Raw genomic sequence first — 17593 nt, forward strand, 5'->3', positions numbered from 1 at the left:
TTTAAAAATCAATGAATAAGTTCTATATAATAGAGAAGACAGAGGATAGAATCAGTCAACTTCAGAACAAATCAATAGAATTTACTCAATCTGAAAAAAATAGGCTGAAAAAAAAAACTGAGTCTGAAGGATAATGATACAATAACAAAAGATCTAATATTTGTATCATAGATTCACAGAAGGAGAGGAGAAAAGGCATAGGGTTGAAAAAGTATCCCAAGAAATAATAGCTGAAAACTTCACAAGTTTGGTGAAAGACAAAAACCTACAGATGCAAAAAGCTTTGGGAACCCTACCCCTAAAAAAAAAATGCAAAGAAATCCACATCAAGACATATCATAATCAAACTTCTGAAAACCAAAAGAAAGGAAAAATCTTGAAGGTAGCCAGAGAAAACAACATACTACCTATAAGTGAACACCAATTCAAATAGCGGATTTCTCATCTGAAATTATGGAGGCCAGAATTCAGCAGCACATCCTCTTTCAAGTGCTGAAAGAATACAACTGTCAACTATGAATTTTTATATCCAACTTAACTATCCTTCAGTAATGAAGGCAAAAAAGATATTCTCAGCTGAAGGAAAACCAAATCCAGGTACTAACAGATTTGGATAACACAGAATCCATCACCATCTGAATTCTTGCCATCTGTACTGAATAAATATAAACATCCAAAAACACCTGAACCATGAAATGTTAAAAAGCTCTTAAAAATATTATTCATTAAAAAAGAAAAAACCTTTAATAAAAAACTGTTATTTTATAAAGAACTTTTAATAATTTTGGAAAATACTGAAGATATAATGTAAAATTTAAAAAGCAACAGACAAAATTATATATACAGTATTGTTTTAAATATTTTTAAGCATGTAAAAGAAAACGGAAAGCAATATTCCAAAATGTTAGCAGTGATTGCCTCCTGATAAGAAATTAAGAATTCTTGCTATTTTTATATTTTCCAACTTTTCTAAAGTAGCTGTTACTTTGTAAATATTTCCTTGTATAATATTACTAGTGCATAATCAGAATTCGAATCACAATGTATTAAAACTAGTGATACAAAGAGTTAATGACAATAATACTTGAAGACCATGATTAATTCTGTAAAAGAATGGGAACATCCTCAATGAAATGATATAGCACAAAAGTGTTGTCTTTTACATACCTGTGAATCTGTCCATTTTTATGTAGGTATTCCAACCCTTCCAGTACTTCTCGAAGTATGGTAGCAATGGTAGGTTCATCTAGGACTCCACTTTTGTGTTCCCCCTTTGCCACAATATGTTTGATAATATCCAGAACAGAACCTGAAAACAGAAGGTATAGTCTTCTAAAATGTTTAACTCATTCAATATAATTCAGATCCATTTTAGAATCAAAACATATGTGAACCTTTTCATAAATTTGTGTAGGAAAGGAAAAAATAGCAAATATGAGGAAATATATAAGTTAAAATTAATAATTTATTCTCAATTCCAATCTAAAACATAAAAAGTAGCCTGCTAATATCCAAATAGTACGTTGTCAGCATCTCCTTCAGACTTCCAATAAGAATTTGGAAAAGGTAGTAGAGGATACTTAACCACCCCTGAAGAATTCCTAGGTAAACCACACCCACCAATGACACTCTAGTATAAGATACCACAAATCAGTGTAGGCTTTCAACACCAGATTCAACTATGCTGTATTGTATGAGTAAAGATGTAAAAACACAGTTGAAATGCAAATCAAATCAGAGATGAAATATTTGGAAAGATCACATAGATATAAAAACTAACTTAGGGGCTAAAATTATTTTTCAGGTTAATAAATTATAGAAATAAAATAGGTAAGGTAAACACAATATGGAAAGAATAAAAATGGTAGTTCCCTTTAAATAACAGGACAGATATATTATCAATCCCATTCTTCCCAGGAAAGGAAATAATACTCCTACTAAAGATTGGTGGGTGAGGGTGTGAAGACATGTACATAGTAATTAAAATTACAGAGTACAGACTACCAAAACTGATAATTATAATCAAAAAAAATCTGTCAAGATTCATAAGATTTCTGGCAGTACAATGGCCCATAAAGATCACAGAATTAAAACAAAATAATCTCCAATATTAGAAACTGTGCCAAGAAGTCTAGAACATAACACAGACTACACTAGTAATATTCAATATCCATTTCTTGGCACAAGACCTCAATGATCAAGACTAAAAGCAGGGCCGGGCGCGGTGGCTCACGCCTGCAATCCTAGCACTCTGGGAGGCCGAGGCGGGAGGATCACTCGAGGTCAGGAGTTCGAGACCAGCCTGAACAAGAGCGAGACCCCGTCTCTACTAAAAATAGAAAGAAATTATCTGGCCAACTAAAAATATATAGAAACAATTAGCCGAGCATGGTGGCACATGCCTGTAGGTAGTCCCAGCTACTTGGGAGGCTGAGGCAGGAGGATTGCTTAAGCCCAGGAGTCTGAGGTTGCTATGAGCTAGGCTGACGCCACGGCACTCTAGCCCGGGCAACAGAGCAAGACTCTGTCTCCAAAAAAAAAAAAAAAAAAAAGACTAAAAGCAAAGTAACCACTTACACAGTTCTGTTGAAAACTCACTCTCCTGGGTACTTTTACTTTACCGAGTTAAAATATATGGAAAGAAGTGGTCTGGATGGAATTCTCAAAAACATGAAGGACTGAACACAAGCTTATTTTAGCTCTCACTTACAATCCACTAACTTATTAAACTTGATTTTAAAAAGAGGCATAAACCCATAATGAAAAAAAATAACAGGAAAGATAACAGAAGAGAGACGGCAACAATATTCTGGATGATAGAATACAGAAAAAGGAAAAGTAACTGACTAAGCAGAATGGAGAAATCTGAGCTTCGATGCATGTAAGGGATGTGTGCCATTTAGGAAATAATGATCCTTGTAGAATAGTTTGAAGTCTGGTAATGTGATGCCTCCAGATTTGTTCCTTTTGCTTAAGATTGCTTTGGATATCCAAGTTCTTTTCTGGTTCCAAAGTGTAGTATTATTTTTTTCTAAATCTGTGAAATATGGCTTTGGTAATTTGATGGGGATTGTATTGAATTTGTAAATCACTTTGGGTAGTAGGGACATTTTAACAATGCTGATTCTACCTATCCATGAACGTAAGTTTTTCCCTTTGTTTGTATCCTCTGTGATTTCTTTCCTCAGAGTTTCGTAGTTCTCCTTATAGCAATCTTTCACCTCCTTGGTTAAGTATATTTCTAGGTATTTTATCTTCTTTGTACCTATTGTGAATGGTATTGAATCCTGAGACTTTGCTGAATTTATTTATCAATTCCAGGAGACTCTTGGTGGAATATTTCGGGTTTCCTATATACGAGATCATATCATCAGCAAAGAGCAATAGTTTGACTTCCTCCTTCCTAATTTGGATACCCTTAATTTCCTTCTCTTGCCTGATTGCTCTAGGTGGAACTTCCAGCACTATGTTGAATAGAGGTGGTAACAGTGGGCATACTTGTCTTGCTCTAATTCTTGGGGGGAATGCTTTCAATTTTTCCCCATTCAGTATGATGTTGGCTGTGGATCTGTCATATATGGCTTTTATAATTCTGAGATATGTTCCTTCTATGCCTAGTCTGTTGAGGGTTTTCATCAAGAAAGAGTGCTAGATTTTGTTGAATGCCTTTTCTGCATCTACTGAGATGATCATATGGTCTTCGTTTTTGCTTCTGTTTATGTGGTGAATCACAAGGCTATAGAAACCTAAACAACATAGTATTGGTACAAAAATAGAGATACAAGCCAATGAAACAGAACAGAGAACCCAGATATAAAACCATTTACTTACAACCAACTGATCTTCGACAAAGCAGACAACAACATACACCGGGGAAAAGAAGCCCTATTCAACAAATGGTACTGGAAAAACTGGATAGCCACATGCAGAACAATAAAATAGGACCCCTACCTCTCATCACTCACAAAAATTAATTCAAGAGGGATAAAAGATTTAGATTTAAGGCATGAAACCTAAAAATTCTAGAGGAAAATGTAGAAAAAACTCTTCTAGGTATCAGCCTAGGCAAAGAATTTATGACTAAGACCCCAAGAGCAATCATGGCAAGATCAAAAATTAATATTAATAAATGACCTGATAAATGGGATTTGATTAAACTAAAAAGCTTCTGCACAGCTAAGGAAACAACTACAGAGCAAACAGACAACCTACAGAATGGGAGAAAATATTCGCAAGCTACACATCTGATAAATGGCTGATATCCAGAATTTACAAAGAACTAAGCAAATCAGCAAGAAAAAAATCAAACCCTATTTAGAAGTGGGCAAAAGACATGAACAGAAGCTTCTCAAAAGAAGAAAGATAAATGGCCAATAAACATATGAAAAAATGCTCAATGTCATTAATCATCAGAGAAATGCAAATTAAAACCACAATGAGATACCACCTTATCCCAGTTAAAATGGCTTCTATTAAAAAGTCCAAAAACAATAGATGCTAGTGTGGATGCAGAAAGGAACGCTTATACACTGTCGGTAGGACTGCAAATTAGTACAACCTCTATGGAAAACAGTATGGAGATTCCTCAAAGAACCAAACGTAGACTTACCATTCAATCTGGCAATCCCACTATTGGGTATTGACCACAAGGAAAAGAAAACTTTTCAACAAAAAGACACCTGCACTCGAATATTTACTGCAGCACAATTCACAACCGCAAAGATGTGGAATCAATCCAAGTGCCCATCAATTCATGAGTGGACCAATAAAATGTGGTATATGTATATCATGGACTACTACTCAGCCATAAAAAGATGAATTAATACCTTCTGCAACAATCTGGATGGAACTGGATACCATTCTCCTAAGTGAAGTATCTCAAGAATGGAAAAACAAACATCACTATTAAATTGGAACTAACCAATGAGCACACGTGTGCACAGAAGGAAGTAAAAACTCAGTGGAAATCAACTGGGGGAAATGGGAGGAGGAGCGGGGCAAAAGCCTACCTAATGGGTACAATGAACACTATCTGGGTGACAGGCACATCTATAGCCAGGACTCAGGCATTACAAAAGCAATCCATGTAACCTAAAACATTTGTACCCTCTTAATATTTTGAAATTAAAAAAAGGAAATAGTGATCCCTACCCAGAAAGAGTTCAGAACTGTACACACAAAGTACTACATAAGAGAAAGTGAGGTGGGAGTGAAAGAAAGGGTTGAAAACAGGAAAACTAGTCAAAAGTCCAGATAAGGGAAAATAAGATTCCCAGATCCCTCTTCCTCCCTGGAAGCCAACCCACTAACATTCCCCACCTCCAGTAGGAGACAAGCAGTTTAGTCTCTAGAGACAATGAACCAGAGAGGTGCCAGACAGTGTTTCCAGATAGCTTTTCCTAATACATTATTACACTGGTTCTTTCCCCTCTCCATTACTGGGATTCACAGTGGGTGATCTAAAAGCGGAGATGCCTAAGGGAGAAGTTTGTTCTACATAGTTTAATCAACCACACATTAATCCCCAAAGCAAAGTGATTATACCAACGGGCCACATGTTTCATTCTTCCAAGAAATCCTGGCAACACAAGTACTGCTTAGTATGAAGACATTCATATAAACACTGATCAAGTTCCATGTTTGTAAAAAAGAATACCTAAAATATGGAATGCAAACGAAAAATTCTTACTGGAAATTAAAAATTAACACAATCTATTCATTTAACAATTAAGCCCTATTATATGTAAAATCTAGGACTGTATGCACAGAATATATGACATGATTGCTTACTTTAAAGGAACTTCCAATCTAGTAGATCAAAGAAATGGTACAACAAAGATTTTAGGGCACATTAAAAAGTTACTAGATCTGTAAAGAGTTTGCAGCAGGAATTCCTTTTCAAAATTTTAGAAGATTTTTATTGATTTCACATCATCCAATGAGCAACAGGGAAATTAAAGCTATGCACATTATTCCCAGTCTATGTCCAGAACAGACATTCTGAACAAAGCTTCTATAAGAAACTCCTTCTTTCTTTGGCATAACAATTTCTTTTCAGTTTCAGTCTCCTTCCAACAATTTTTGCAGGTGGAGAGATTATCATGCCATGAAGACCTTCATCTTTAACTGACAGATACTGGTTCTGAAAGGTTCCCCCTTCTTATCCATTTGTTTTCTTTGGCATCTGGTAACCTCTAACTAGATGATGATGGTGCTTGCAATCCTCCCTCCTTAAACATCAAAATTACACAGAATAAGGCCAGGCACAGTGGCCTCATGCCTGTAATTCCAGCACTTTGGGAGATTGAGGTAGGAGGATTACTGGAGCCCAGGAGTTCAAGACCAGCCTGGGCAATAGCAAGACCCTTAAAAAATGAACCGGGCATGGTGGCACATGCCCACAGTCCCAGCTATTCAGAAGGCTGAAGTAGGAGGATTGCTTGAGTCCAGGAATTTGAGGTTACAGTGAGCTATCATCAGGCCACTGCACTCCAGCCTGGGCAACAGAGCAAGACACTGTCTCAAAAAAAAAAAAAAATTACATTAAATTCTTCATGTCAACTAAGAGAAAGGAGAAGGAAAAATATACTATGTGCTAAGCATACTGTCACTGAATGACTCAATTAATACCTAAAGAAATGTATGAATGACAGGGAAGGTTATAACAGTGTATACGATATTATGGCCTCAGGCACAATTTGTAAGAAATATTCTACAGGGATCATGAGTTCTCAAACTTTAACATGTGAAGGAATTACTCGGCAAGCCAATAAAAAATGCAAATTCCCAGACCCTACATACAGATTGTCATTTAAGAGATCTGAGGTAAGAAAAAATGCAAATTCTCAGACCCTACATATAGATTGTCATTTAAGAAATCTGAGGTAAGGCTTAAAGAGCTTCATTTTAAAAGGAATTTAACAACCTAGGCTACTTTGATGAAAGCTGTCTATTAAAATCTAAGCATTTCTCAGAGTAAAAGCAAATAAATCAAATAATGGAAAACAAGAGTATTTGGTACAAATTTTCTAACAAAGCAAAAAGTTTAAATGTAGATATCTATTCCCAAAAAAAGATCTGCTCTAAGCCTTCATAGACTGTGGCACAGAATATTTAAAAAGCAATGCAAAACTTTAACTTCCAAGAAAATCATTATTGAATATCAAAATAATATTGACAAAGTAGTGAAGCAGCTACTGGCTTAAGACACTTGTTAAATCTGACAATTATAGCTCAGTCAAATCAATTACTTGGTTAACACGTCAATTTCCTCAGTTTACTTCTATGAAAAAATACTTTTTAAATACAAAATCAACTCGTTCAGTTTAGTTACTGGTATCTCCACCAAGAAATGTTAATCAATCTTTATCCACTAGGGTTATTGTTTGTATCTTTCTGAGCCACAGAAAGTTGGAAAGGGGCCAAAATTTGTTTGCTTTCTCCAAGTATTCCATTTCAGAACAAAAGACACTGCAGAAATTTAACCCCCCCCCACTGCTGCTTGAACTTTCAAAGCTGGTTACTAATAATAACAGATATTTCACATGGATCCTGCTTAGATCAAGGAAGTCCCCATGCATTTTATGTCTTAGAAGATAACAAAATTGAGGGTATTCCTAAATGACTATCCAAGACAATGAATTTAAATTAGATCTCTGCATTTCTACGCTTACTCCCTTTAAGTGTTTACAGGTACCTCTTTTTTGCTTTCAGAAGTTTTCTTAATTACTTTGATTTCTAAAACTCTTACACTGCAGTTTGGTGCTAATAAATTGTGGAAATAGCTCTTTAGACCAAAAGTGCTTCTAATTTCTCAAGTTTAACTTCCCGTACTAATAAATCTCAACATGTAACGTCAGGATTTTAATTAGCAAAAGATAAGAATATTACAGTTATAAGGAGCATTATGAAAAGATAATAGTGACACACTTAAACTTATTTTAACCAGGATGTCCACCTGGTTGATGGATTTAAGAGTGATAGTTATTATTCATTTTATGATTTAATTAGTTTATTAAATTCTACATCAGTACAATGTTGCTAAATCAAAAATATGCTTTTAGTATTTTGATGGGAAAAGTTAATGTGAAAAAGGTCCCTTATACATATTTCTGTTAACTCTGATTATTTATATATTTTTTAATTACTCAAAGGGAGTCCCTGTTTATCAGTAAGCCTCACCCAATGGTCCTCTTCACTTACTTTCTCTGCCCCAGACATGAATCTCCATCAGTTCTCAAGATATACCATTGTCCTCCATACTGCCTACATCGCCTTTACTGCAGTGTTCCCTCAATCTGGATCATATCTCCCACCCTTCCCCTGACACCACCTCCACCCTCTATTTCACTCGGCTAATTATTCTTTAGGTCTCACCTGGACATCACCTCCTAAGGAAAGCCTCTGTTAATACCACCACATTCATTCTCCCTCAGTAAGGTTAGGTTCTCCTGGAACTTGTTCCCATAGTACCTGGTACTTCTTCACAGCACTCTACACACTTGTAATTATTTAATTCTCACTTTTTATTATTAGCTAAAAGACCCATAAGAGCAAGGAATTGACAGTTTTATTCACCAATGTACTAATGATAAATAAGTATTTGATGAATGGCATTTTAATTGAGCTATAATCCTGACACTTTCCTACTTAAAAAAAAATTATTTTAAGCTGTGCTTAGTTCTAGCTTTTGTTTTCTAAATATTGTTTAATGTATCTCTTCAAATCCTTATTCACTTATAACAAAAGATTTCATTTTCCTTAAAAAAAGATGCAAAATTTTTAATATTTAAAAGTTAGATGTAATAATTATATTGACTCATAAAAATGTAAGTAACTACATAAAGCTATGATTAGAACATGTTTGAAAATTATCCTCTAGGAAATTTCCTGAGTGCTAGGCTGGAAGAACTGGGCACTGTCCCAGAAAACCTTAAGACAAGGAGGGATAAAGAGCTACATTTAAAAGACATCCTACGTATTTACATGTTTGCCCCTTCTGTGATCAGGACATATGTTCACTGAGAGAGGAAAAGGAATTCTTAAAATAAAAAAGTCATTCTGCTTCAGAGTAACAGAAAGGATGGGCTAGCATACAGGTATGGAAGAGAAAATTAAGCAGACAATTTATTCCCCCTATTCCTCAGGACTTTTTTGCAAAATATTAAAAATTTTGTATTACACACCTTTGTAAATTACAAATAAAGAAAATTATGCTATAGGTCATCAATAATGAAAGATACAGTATTACCTAATATTCCCATATCTCTCCATACTGAAAGAACCATGCTCGACCACCATCTTGAAAGGTGGTTGGTGTTAGCAAGGCTTCCAACCATCATATGAACAGGGCCTTTAACAAAGCAATCCAGTTTCTCCAGTGTGTCACTAATGGGATTGAAACAAAAAGGTGATTCTGGCTACACTGAAAAGCATCAAATAGCAAGGGATTATTACTATTAATGAGTAAAATTTCTTGTGCGCCTATTATATGTCAGCACACAGTGGTGGATGCTTTACACATATCATCACGTTTACTCCTCACCAATACTCTGAAATGCAGAAAGATATCCCCATTTAAAATACAAGTAAAAAGGTTGAAAAAGTTGAAACAGTTTTCCCAATGACATATAATTTCCAAGTAGGAGAGGTGAAAATTAATTCTAAAGCCTATGCTTTTTCCTTTACAGCCTCTCTGCAGAAGGAAGGTGAAGTACAGTATTAAAATTGCAAACTAAACAAAGATAGATTTTCTTTTCTGTAATTCTGCATTCTAAAATGGAAAATCATACTCCCCCACAAGATATATATGTAAACAAAAACTGACAACATAGTGATGGGAAGGCTAGGGTGGCTCCGTCACTCGCTCATACTACCAGTCTTGCCACCGTGATTCAAATCCATGCCTTGGCAAAATGACAAATTTACTATACAACATGGGCCTTCAAGTAGCCATAACAAAATGTTTGTCTATATATGCCAAGGGTCCACTATTTGCAGTCAGCAACACTTATATTTTATCGTAAGGATAAAACAAATAATTGTATATATATTGCAGATAAACCACAGAAGTAATTATACTAATACTGGGGACTAAGATTTTCTGTGTAAGAGAAAAGAGATTCAAGTATAATATTAAAGAAGTTTAAAAAAATCTATGATATTAAACTTGAATTTGAAATATTAAGGTCAAATTATGATTTATTTTTAATATACCATATTTCCAAGCTCTAGAAGCAATGATACTGTAGTAGCAATGAGCACCCCAAGCATCTAAGCTATGCTTTCTAAATACCATTCTCCAGTAAAAAATACCAGAGTTCATTACAGTATTAGCTGATTTTGGGTCTGGGGAAAGGAATATAAGTGTAAGCTTAGGAAATCTTTGAACCAAAAGGCAAGGATATAATCAAAGATTGATGGGTTTGTGTCAAAAGGATACAAGAGTGACCCCTGAAGGGACTTCCACAAACAAAATTTTGGACAACCCGAGCATCAAAAAGAATAGACTATAACTGCTTGAAAGACATCAAATGTATAAAAATCCTTGCATCTATAATGATACTCAAAAAAGTGAAGGCCCTACCCAACTGGAAAAAGGAAAAAAAAAAAAAAAAACCCTCTCATTTGCTAACATTGGAGGTAATTATTCTATCAACGTTTTACTCTGAAAATTGGTTGTTCAAAAAAAAGAATCAATTATTCATCCTGCCTTTTCAGTAAGAACTACAGTACAGATTAATCAAGGAGCCCTAGTTGATAAGGCAAATTCCTCTTCACAGAAGAAAGCCAGTTTATAAATGTAAAAGAGATGATGCAATAAGAAAAATCACCATTTTACAACCTCTGATGAAATAACTGATTCAAACAAGGACCATTAATGAATGTCAAAATCATTAGACAAAAAGCTTAGGGGGAACTGGATACTTACTGTGCCCAAGTATCATCTCACAGATTACTTGCTAGCTGCAAAGGGAAAAATGTTAACTTTTCCATGGGGAGGCCTGGCTGTCATAATCTTAAGTAAAAAAAAAAAAAAAATTAACATCACTATTAAAGATACAACCAGATAGCAAGTATTTCCAGATGTGATGCAATATAAAGTACACAGCATCACCCACTAAGTATTCTGCCCAAAATTATTTAACTTGAATTTAATCAAGCCTTTAGATCTAATTTTTAATACACAAAAAATAGAGGAATATAGATCAAGTTAAATATCATCAAGAAGAAATAATCAGATAAATTCAGAATACGGGACAAGATAATTGGACCAGATTCTTCAATAAGTTTATGTCATGGAAGGAAGGAAGGGAGAGGGAACCATCCTAAATTGAGGGATTTAAGAAGCATGACAATCAAACACAAGGTGTGAAACCTGTCTCACCTCATATACTAGCATCTTCAACAAATACTACATTATCAGTATCTCCTCAAATGCAAATATCCATGAAAACAAAACCATGATTAAAAAAAAGGAAAATTTTATTAACTTTTCAACCATGGAACTTAGCATTTCATTGTACTCTACTCACCTCCACTTAGCAGCTTCATGACTAGCCACAGTTCATCTTTTACCACAAAAGATGTGTAGTAAGACACAATATTAGGATGATGGCACTGACTCATCGCTTGAATTTCTTTCTACAAAGAAGAGAAAACGTGACAATTCATTATATACAAGTCTAAAACAAACGTTGCAAGTTAACAAATCCAAATTTGGGAATCTAAAGACTATGTCACAACCTTTCTGGTATCTCCATGGCTCTGATTTCTTCAAGAATGGTTAAACAAAAAAACTCACTTGGTTTCCCTCAGTCCCTTCTGATACTATTCCTTTCACTCATTCATTACAGTAGTAATCTGTGAAACTAGGAATATGCACTATTTATCACACCCTGGCACAGCACCACAGGAGGCCTCCACTGGGACACATAGTTTTACTTCTAGGTGCCCTGAAGAATCCTCTTGGGAAATCTGGTTTTATAACCATGAGAATAATTAGAAATAAACAGAGGGTGGTTTTTTTTATTTGTATAGGTTTTATTTATCTTTTTTTACAAAATATTACTTCATTTAATTTTTGTGAAATGATTAACAGTTCTCACACAAAAGAGAAATAAACTGAAATAAGACAAGGTCATAAACTAAATCCAGAGTAGAAACCTGAGCCATAAGTCTAAGTTCACTTTATCCCAGTTTATAAATTTAAATTAGATTTGGTGTGATAAAATGCTTTATAAAATCCTACATGATTAGGGCCCTGGTTACCTCTTTGATCTCATTCCTATCCCCCTTCACATACCAGTCCTATAATTCAGCCACAGAAGACATCGAGTGAGCAATGCTGCTTCTAACTCTGGACATTTAATCCTATCGCTCCCTTGTCTCAGATACATTTCCCCCATCATCTTAGCCTAGCTAACTCCAATTCTTTCTTCTGTCTAGATTCATTTCCAACCAGCTCCCCAGGATGACTTAGGTGCCCCTACTCTTAGTTTCCAAACACCCTGTATATCTCCTCTCATCGTGGTACAATGTACTAGATAGTATATTGTGTCAAATTGTGCAAGGTCTTAAATGTCAAGCTAAGGGTTTTGAGCTTTAACCTGAAAAGGCAGGTACTACAAGGGTTTTCTAACAGGAAACTATCAAATAAATAGGCAATTACAGGATAGTAGGATAAGTTCCACAGTAGTTGGGAATCTACTTTTAAGTACTTGTCTTCATGGAGCTTTCCTGCTGTGTGGCCCGGTTCCTAAGTTTCATGGAAAGACAATTTTTCCACGGATGGGGGCAGTGGGGTGGGGGAGAGCTCAGGTGGTGATGCATGGCCCGGTTCCTACCAGGCCACTGACTGGTACCAGGCTGTGGCCCAAGGGTTGGGGACCTCAGTTCTATAGGATGTGGGGAAATTACAGCAGTACAAGGTGATAGGCATAAATCATTTTTTTAAATGATAAAATAATGTAAGACATATTTAGAATACAATTAGTAACCCTATCTAGGATAAGTAGTTCATGCTTTCAACAGACATATACTATTAATAAGTGTCTACTATATCTACCATACTGAGTCCTCATGAAACTTATACTCTGGTAAAGAAGTTTGACAAATACTAACTTACAACACTGAATGATCAACAGTTTGACAGAAGTACTAGACCCTACATGACTTCACTGGAGAGGCACATTAACAAAAAATAGAGTCATAATCATGGAAGGCTTCAAAGTTTTACTGCCTTGACACTGAAATAGGAAAGATAAGTAGGGTTTTAAGGTTTTTAATTACCCGGGACCAGATCATAAAGGACCCTGTGTGTTAAATAACTTACTCTTCACCCTAACAACCATGGAAAGACATCAAAGGTTTAACCATATATCCATTTTCATAAATCACTCTGGCTGCAACGTAGAAAATAAATGAAGAAAGTAAGGAACCTGTTTAGGCTTTTCCCACCATCTGGGTGAAAGAGAGAGAAATGATAAATAGCTAATTTCTCAGTTCTGATAACTGCACTACAGTTATGTTAATATTAGGGGAAGTTGGGTGAATAGCATATGGGAACTCTGTGCTATCTCAAAATAAAAGGTTTAAAAAGTTAGTGGCAGTATGAATGGAAAGAAAGGGAAGAGTCAAGAGACAATAATGAAGAGGTAAAAACAACAGGATTCAGTGATTGACTGGGGATGTGAGGAAAAGAGAAATCACATGGGAGAGTGACAATTAATGCAGAGTTGGGGTCAAACTGTGCAAGGTCTTAAATGGCAAGCTAAGGATTTTGAGCTTTAACCTGAAAAGGGGAGTATTACAAGGGTTTTCTAACGGGACTATCAAAGAACCATAAAATTCAAAGATTAGAATGGCCTTAAATATCTCTTTTCTTCCCTTCTATTCCTTTAGAGGAGGAGGGGGAATCTTCCTCTATTTAACTCCCACAAGAGGTATCTTTTTCCCTTTCTTTTCAAAAAGAAAAATAAATATCTGAATGATTTGCAATAGTCTATTCATTCGGATTAAAATTTCCCAGAAGCCTCCTCAACACTTATAAAGTGAATTCCACCCCTTCTAATGAAACTGCTTTCTTGAGTTTCTTGAAAGTCCTTTATTATCTGCTAATGTCAGATTTTTTGTTTGGACTTTTCAGTTCTCCACGTCAGGTTTTCTGAAGCACTTTTTTAAATGGTGACTTTTCATTCCTTCATAAAACTCACTCACCTTGGTTTCTACCACTTACTCTCTGGTTTTCTATTTACTGAAATGTACACAGTTTTCTTCCATTTCACACAATTCAGTCAGTCCCCATGTAAATGTTAATTTATTCATTCATATAGAATAAACAAAATAAAGTCTCTGGCCTTATGGACTGCTCACTCTAGTAGTAACAAATTTTCCATCTAGGAAATCTGTGTCCTCCTTTCCATTACCAATGCCACTGCCTGAATGTAGAGTCTTTTTTTTTTTTTTGAGACAGAATCTTCCTCTGTTGCCTGGGCTAGAGTGAGTGCCGTGGCGTCAGCCTAGCTCACAGCAACCTCAAACTCCTGGGCTTAAGCAATCCTACTGCCTCAGCCTCCCGAGTAGCTGGGACTACAGGCATGCGCCACCATGCCCGGCTAATTTTTTTCTATATATATTTTTAGTTGGCCAGATAATTTCTTTCTATTTTTAGTAGAGATGAGGTCTCGCTCTTGCTCAGGATGGTCTCGAACTCCTGACCTCCAATGATCCACCTGCCTCGGCCTCCCAAGTGCTAGGATTACAGGCATGAGCCACCGCGTCCGGCCCTGAATTTAGAGTCTTAATACCTCTCTGCATAGCCCAGGGTCCCTCAAACCATGAATTACAACCTATATGTGTCACCAAATAAACTTAGTGGACTGCATTTTTAAAAAAGAAGAGGAGAGAATAGAAAATGACAGCACATTTCACATAATTAAGAATTGTTTCATGGCCAGGCATGGTGTATGCCTATAATCCTAGCACTCTGGGAGGCCAAGACAGGAGGATCACTTGAGTTCAGGAATTTGAGACCAGCCTGAGCAAGAGCAAGACCCTGTCTCTACTAAAAAAATAGAAAAAATTAGCCAGCCGTGGTGGTGCATGCCTGTAGTCCCAGCTACTCGGGAGGCTGAGGCAGGAGGACGGCTTGAGCCCAGGAGTTTGAGGTTGCTGTGAGCTAGGCTGATGCCATGGCACTTTACTCTACGCAACAGAGTGAGACTGTCTCAAAAAAAAAAAAAAAAGAATTGCTTCATGAAAATGTTTCAGTTATATTAATAGTTATGAATATATATATCTAAATACTGGTTCATAATATAATTTATATTTCCTAGTGTGGGTCATCATGAAAAAAGTTTTAAAGTTGTTGGTCTGGACTACAGCAAAGCCTACTAACTAGTCTCTCTGACTCTGGTCTCTTATTTCTCTGCAATTCACTCTGCCAACTGTTATGGAATTAACGCACAAGGATGGCTATAATCAAAAAGATGACAATAACAAGTATTGGCAAGGATGTAGAGAAATTGAAGCCCTCATACACTGCTGGTGGAAATGTAAAATGGTTCAGCCACTTTGGAAAACAGCTTGACCATTCCTCAAACAGTTAAATACAGAATTACCACATGACCCAGCAATTCCTCTCCTAGGTATATACCTAAGAGAACTGAAAACATATGCACACATAAAAACTTGTACACAGATGTTCATCAAAGTATTATTCATAAAAGCCAAAAAGTTGAAACAACTCAAATGTCCAGTAACTGAAGAATGGATAATGCCTGGTGTATCTATATGATGCAATATTCAGCAAAAAGGAATAAAGAACTGATACATACCACAACGTGGACGAACTTTGGAAACATTCTAAGTAAAAGCAGATACAAAAGGCCACATATTATACATTTATATGAGATGTCCAGAATAGGCAAATCTATAGAGACAGACAGATTAGCGGTTGCCTAGGGCTAGAGAAAAAAAAATTATGAAGAGTGACTGCTAATGGGTATGGAGGATGATAGTGGTGATAGTTGCACAACCCTGTGAATACAGGGTAAATTTTATGGTACGTGAATTTTATGTCAATGAAGCTTATTTTAATAAATTGTTAATATAGAACTAAACTTCCTAACACTTCTGATTAAGTCATTTCTGTTCAAAAAATATATATGTTCAAAGACACATCCCTCTATACCCATAGCTATCATCATCCCCTATTGAATAAAATCCTAATTTGCACCCATTATTTCTTCTTTATGGTCTCTAGTTTCTCTGCTATTCCTTCCTGATTTTAAACCTCTGTCTGGCAGGGTCTCCATTTCTGTCTGTTCAAAGTCTACCCAGCCTTGGTGGCCCAGGCCACAAACATCTCCACAAAGCCTTCCATCTTTAAAACTAGAAGCTCTCTTCCTCCTCCACATTACTTCATACCTTTCCTGATGCATTTGTACACTCTGCCTTATACAACTGGCAACAACCTTAACTCTTCAGCTAGACTGTGAGACTCTTGATAGAAGGAAAGACACTTTCTCTTGATGTCCCCCTCAGATGTCTATCTAATGAATCTAGTGCTAGCATCTACCAGAGAAGAGAAAAATCTCAAAATAGTACACAGTGTGCCTTTCTTACAGAAAGGCCTATGCACACAATCTCTGGAGATAATAAATGTAGTAAGACTTGATAGTTGATTTTCCCATCACACTTAGCAAAGGTCACCCTACAGAAAATATTTTGACCAAAGGAAGGAGCAATACACTGCCTCCTCACTAACAACTGCCACAAATGATACACACCTATAAGCCCAGTTTACATCAGCACTCTTTGGAGAACCCTGAGCACCCTTTCTGTATTATAATAAAGATAGCTTTGAAAATAAATTTTAATATCACAACATCAAAAGTTTAGTATATTGATCTCACATTCTTTAAGGTAAGCTAAAGCGTTTCCTATCTCTCAGAAATAGAGCCCCTGGCACTCAGATCTCAGTGTCCTATACAATAGGTCCTGAAATCATAAATAAATCAGGTACTCTTTATATTCCTGATATTTCTTCAGGGCCTAGTGGGATCTTACTTGCTTGCTCCTCTTCCCCCAAAAAAGCCAATTATCTTAAACTTGCTTTACTAAAAGTCATTTTTCCCCACTTTTGGGAATGATAGTACTAGGAGTAATAAATAAAATAACATAACATAATATGAAATAAAATAAAATAATAAAATAAAAATGCCTCAGCGTCATAGCAAAAATATTGCTTTCAAGAATGTCAACTGATAATTAAAAAGAGGTGTTCTTTCTACTTTTGAACTAAGATTATAATCATTTTGTTAGTATTATACTAAGTAGATGTTAATAGACTTGAGTCAAAAAGACCTGATTTTTAATCCAGACTCTATCACTTATTATGATTTACTTCTCTCATCTATAAAATAAAGCTACTACCTATCTCAGAGATGTTTGTGAGATTAAAATACTCTTAAGTGCCTAGTAGTGAAAGATGTTTGCTATTATCATCATCATGTGAACTTAGCTAAGTTATTTAAACTTTGAGTCTCTGATTCTTCAGTCATGAAGTAGTAAGACTTTCATTGATCTTACC

At 35.8% G+C, this 17593-nt stretch overlaps 1 protein-coding gene across 1 annotated transcript in view; it reads right to left on the bottom strand.

Annotated features, from left to right (window-relative positions):
• Window positions 1-17593, bottom strand: part of OXSR1 (oxidative stress responsive kinase 1) — an 85999-nt gene that overhangs the window by 54457 nt on the left and 13949 nt on the right. The window contains exons 3-4 of the mRNA XM_045536581.1: window positions 11535-11643; window positions 1168-1309 (exon numbers count right to left, since the gene is read on the bottom strand). Of these exons, the coding sequence (XP_045392537.1) occupies window positions 1168-1309; window positions 11535-11643 (251 nt within the window). The remainder of the gene's footprint in view (window positions 1-1167; window positions 1310-11534; window positions 11644-17593) is intronic.

The sequence above is a fragment of the Lemur catta genome, chromosome 1 (assembly GCF_020740605.2).
Source record: "Lemur catta isolate mLemCat1 chromosome 1, mLemCat1.pri, whole genome shotgun sequence".
NCBI classification, from domain to species: Eukaryota; Metazoa; Chordata; class Mammalia; order Primates; family Lemuridae; genus Lemur; species Lemur catta.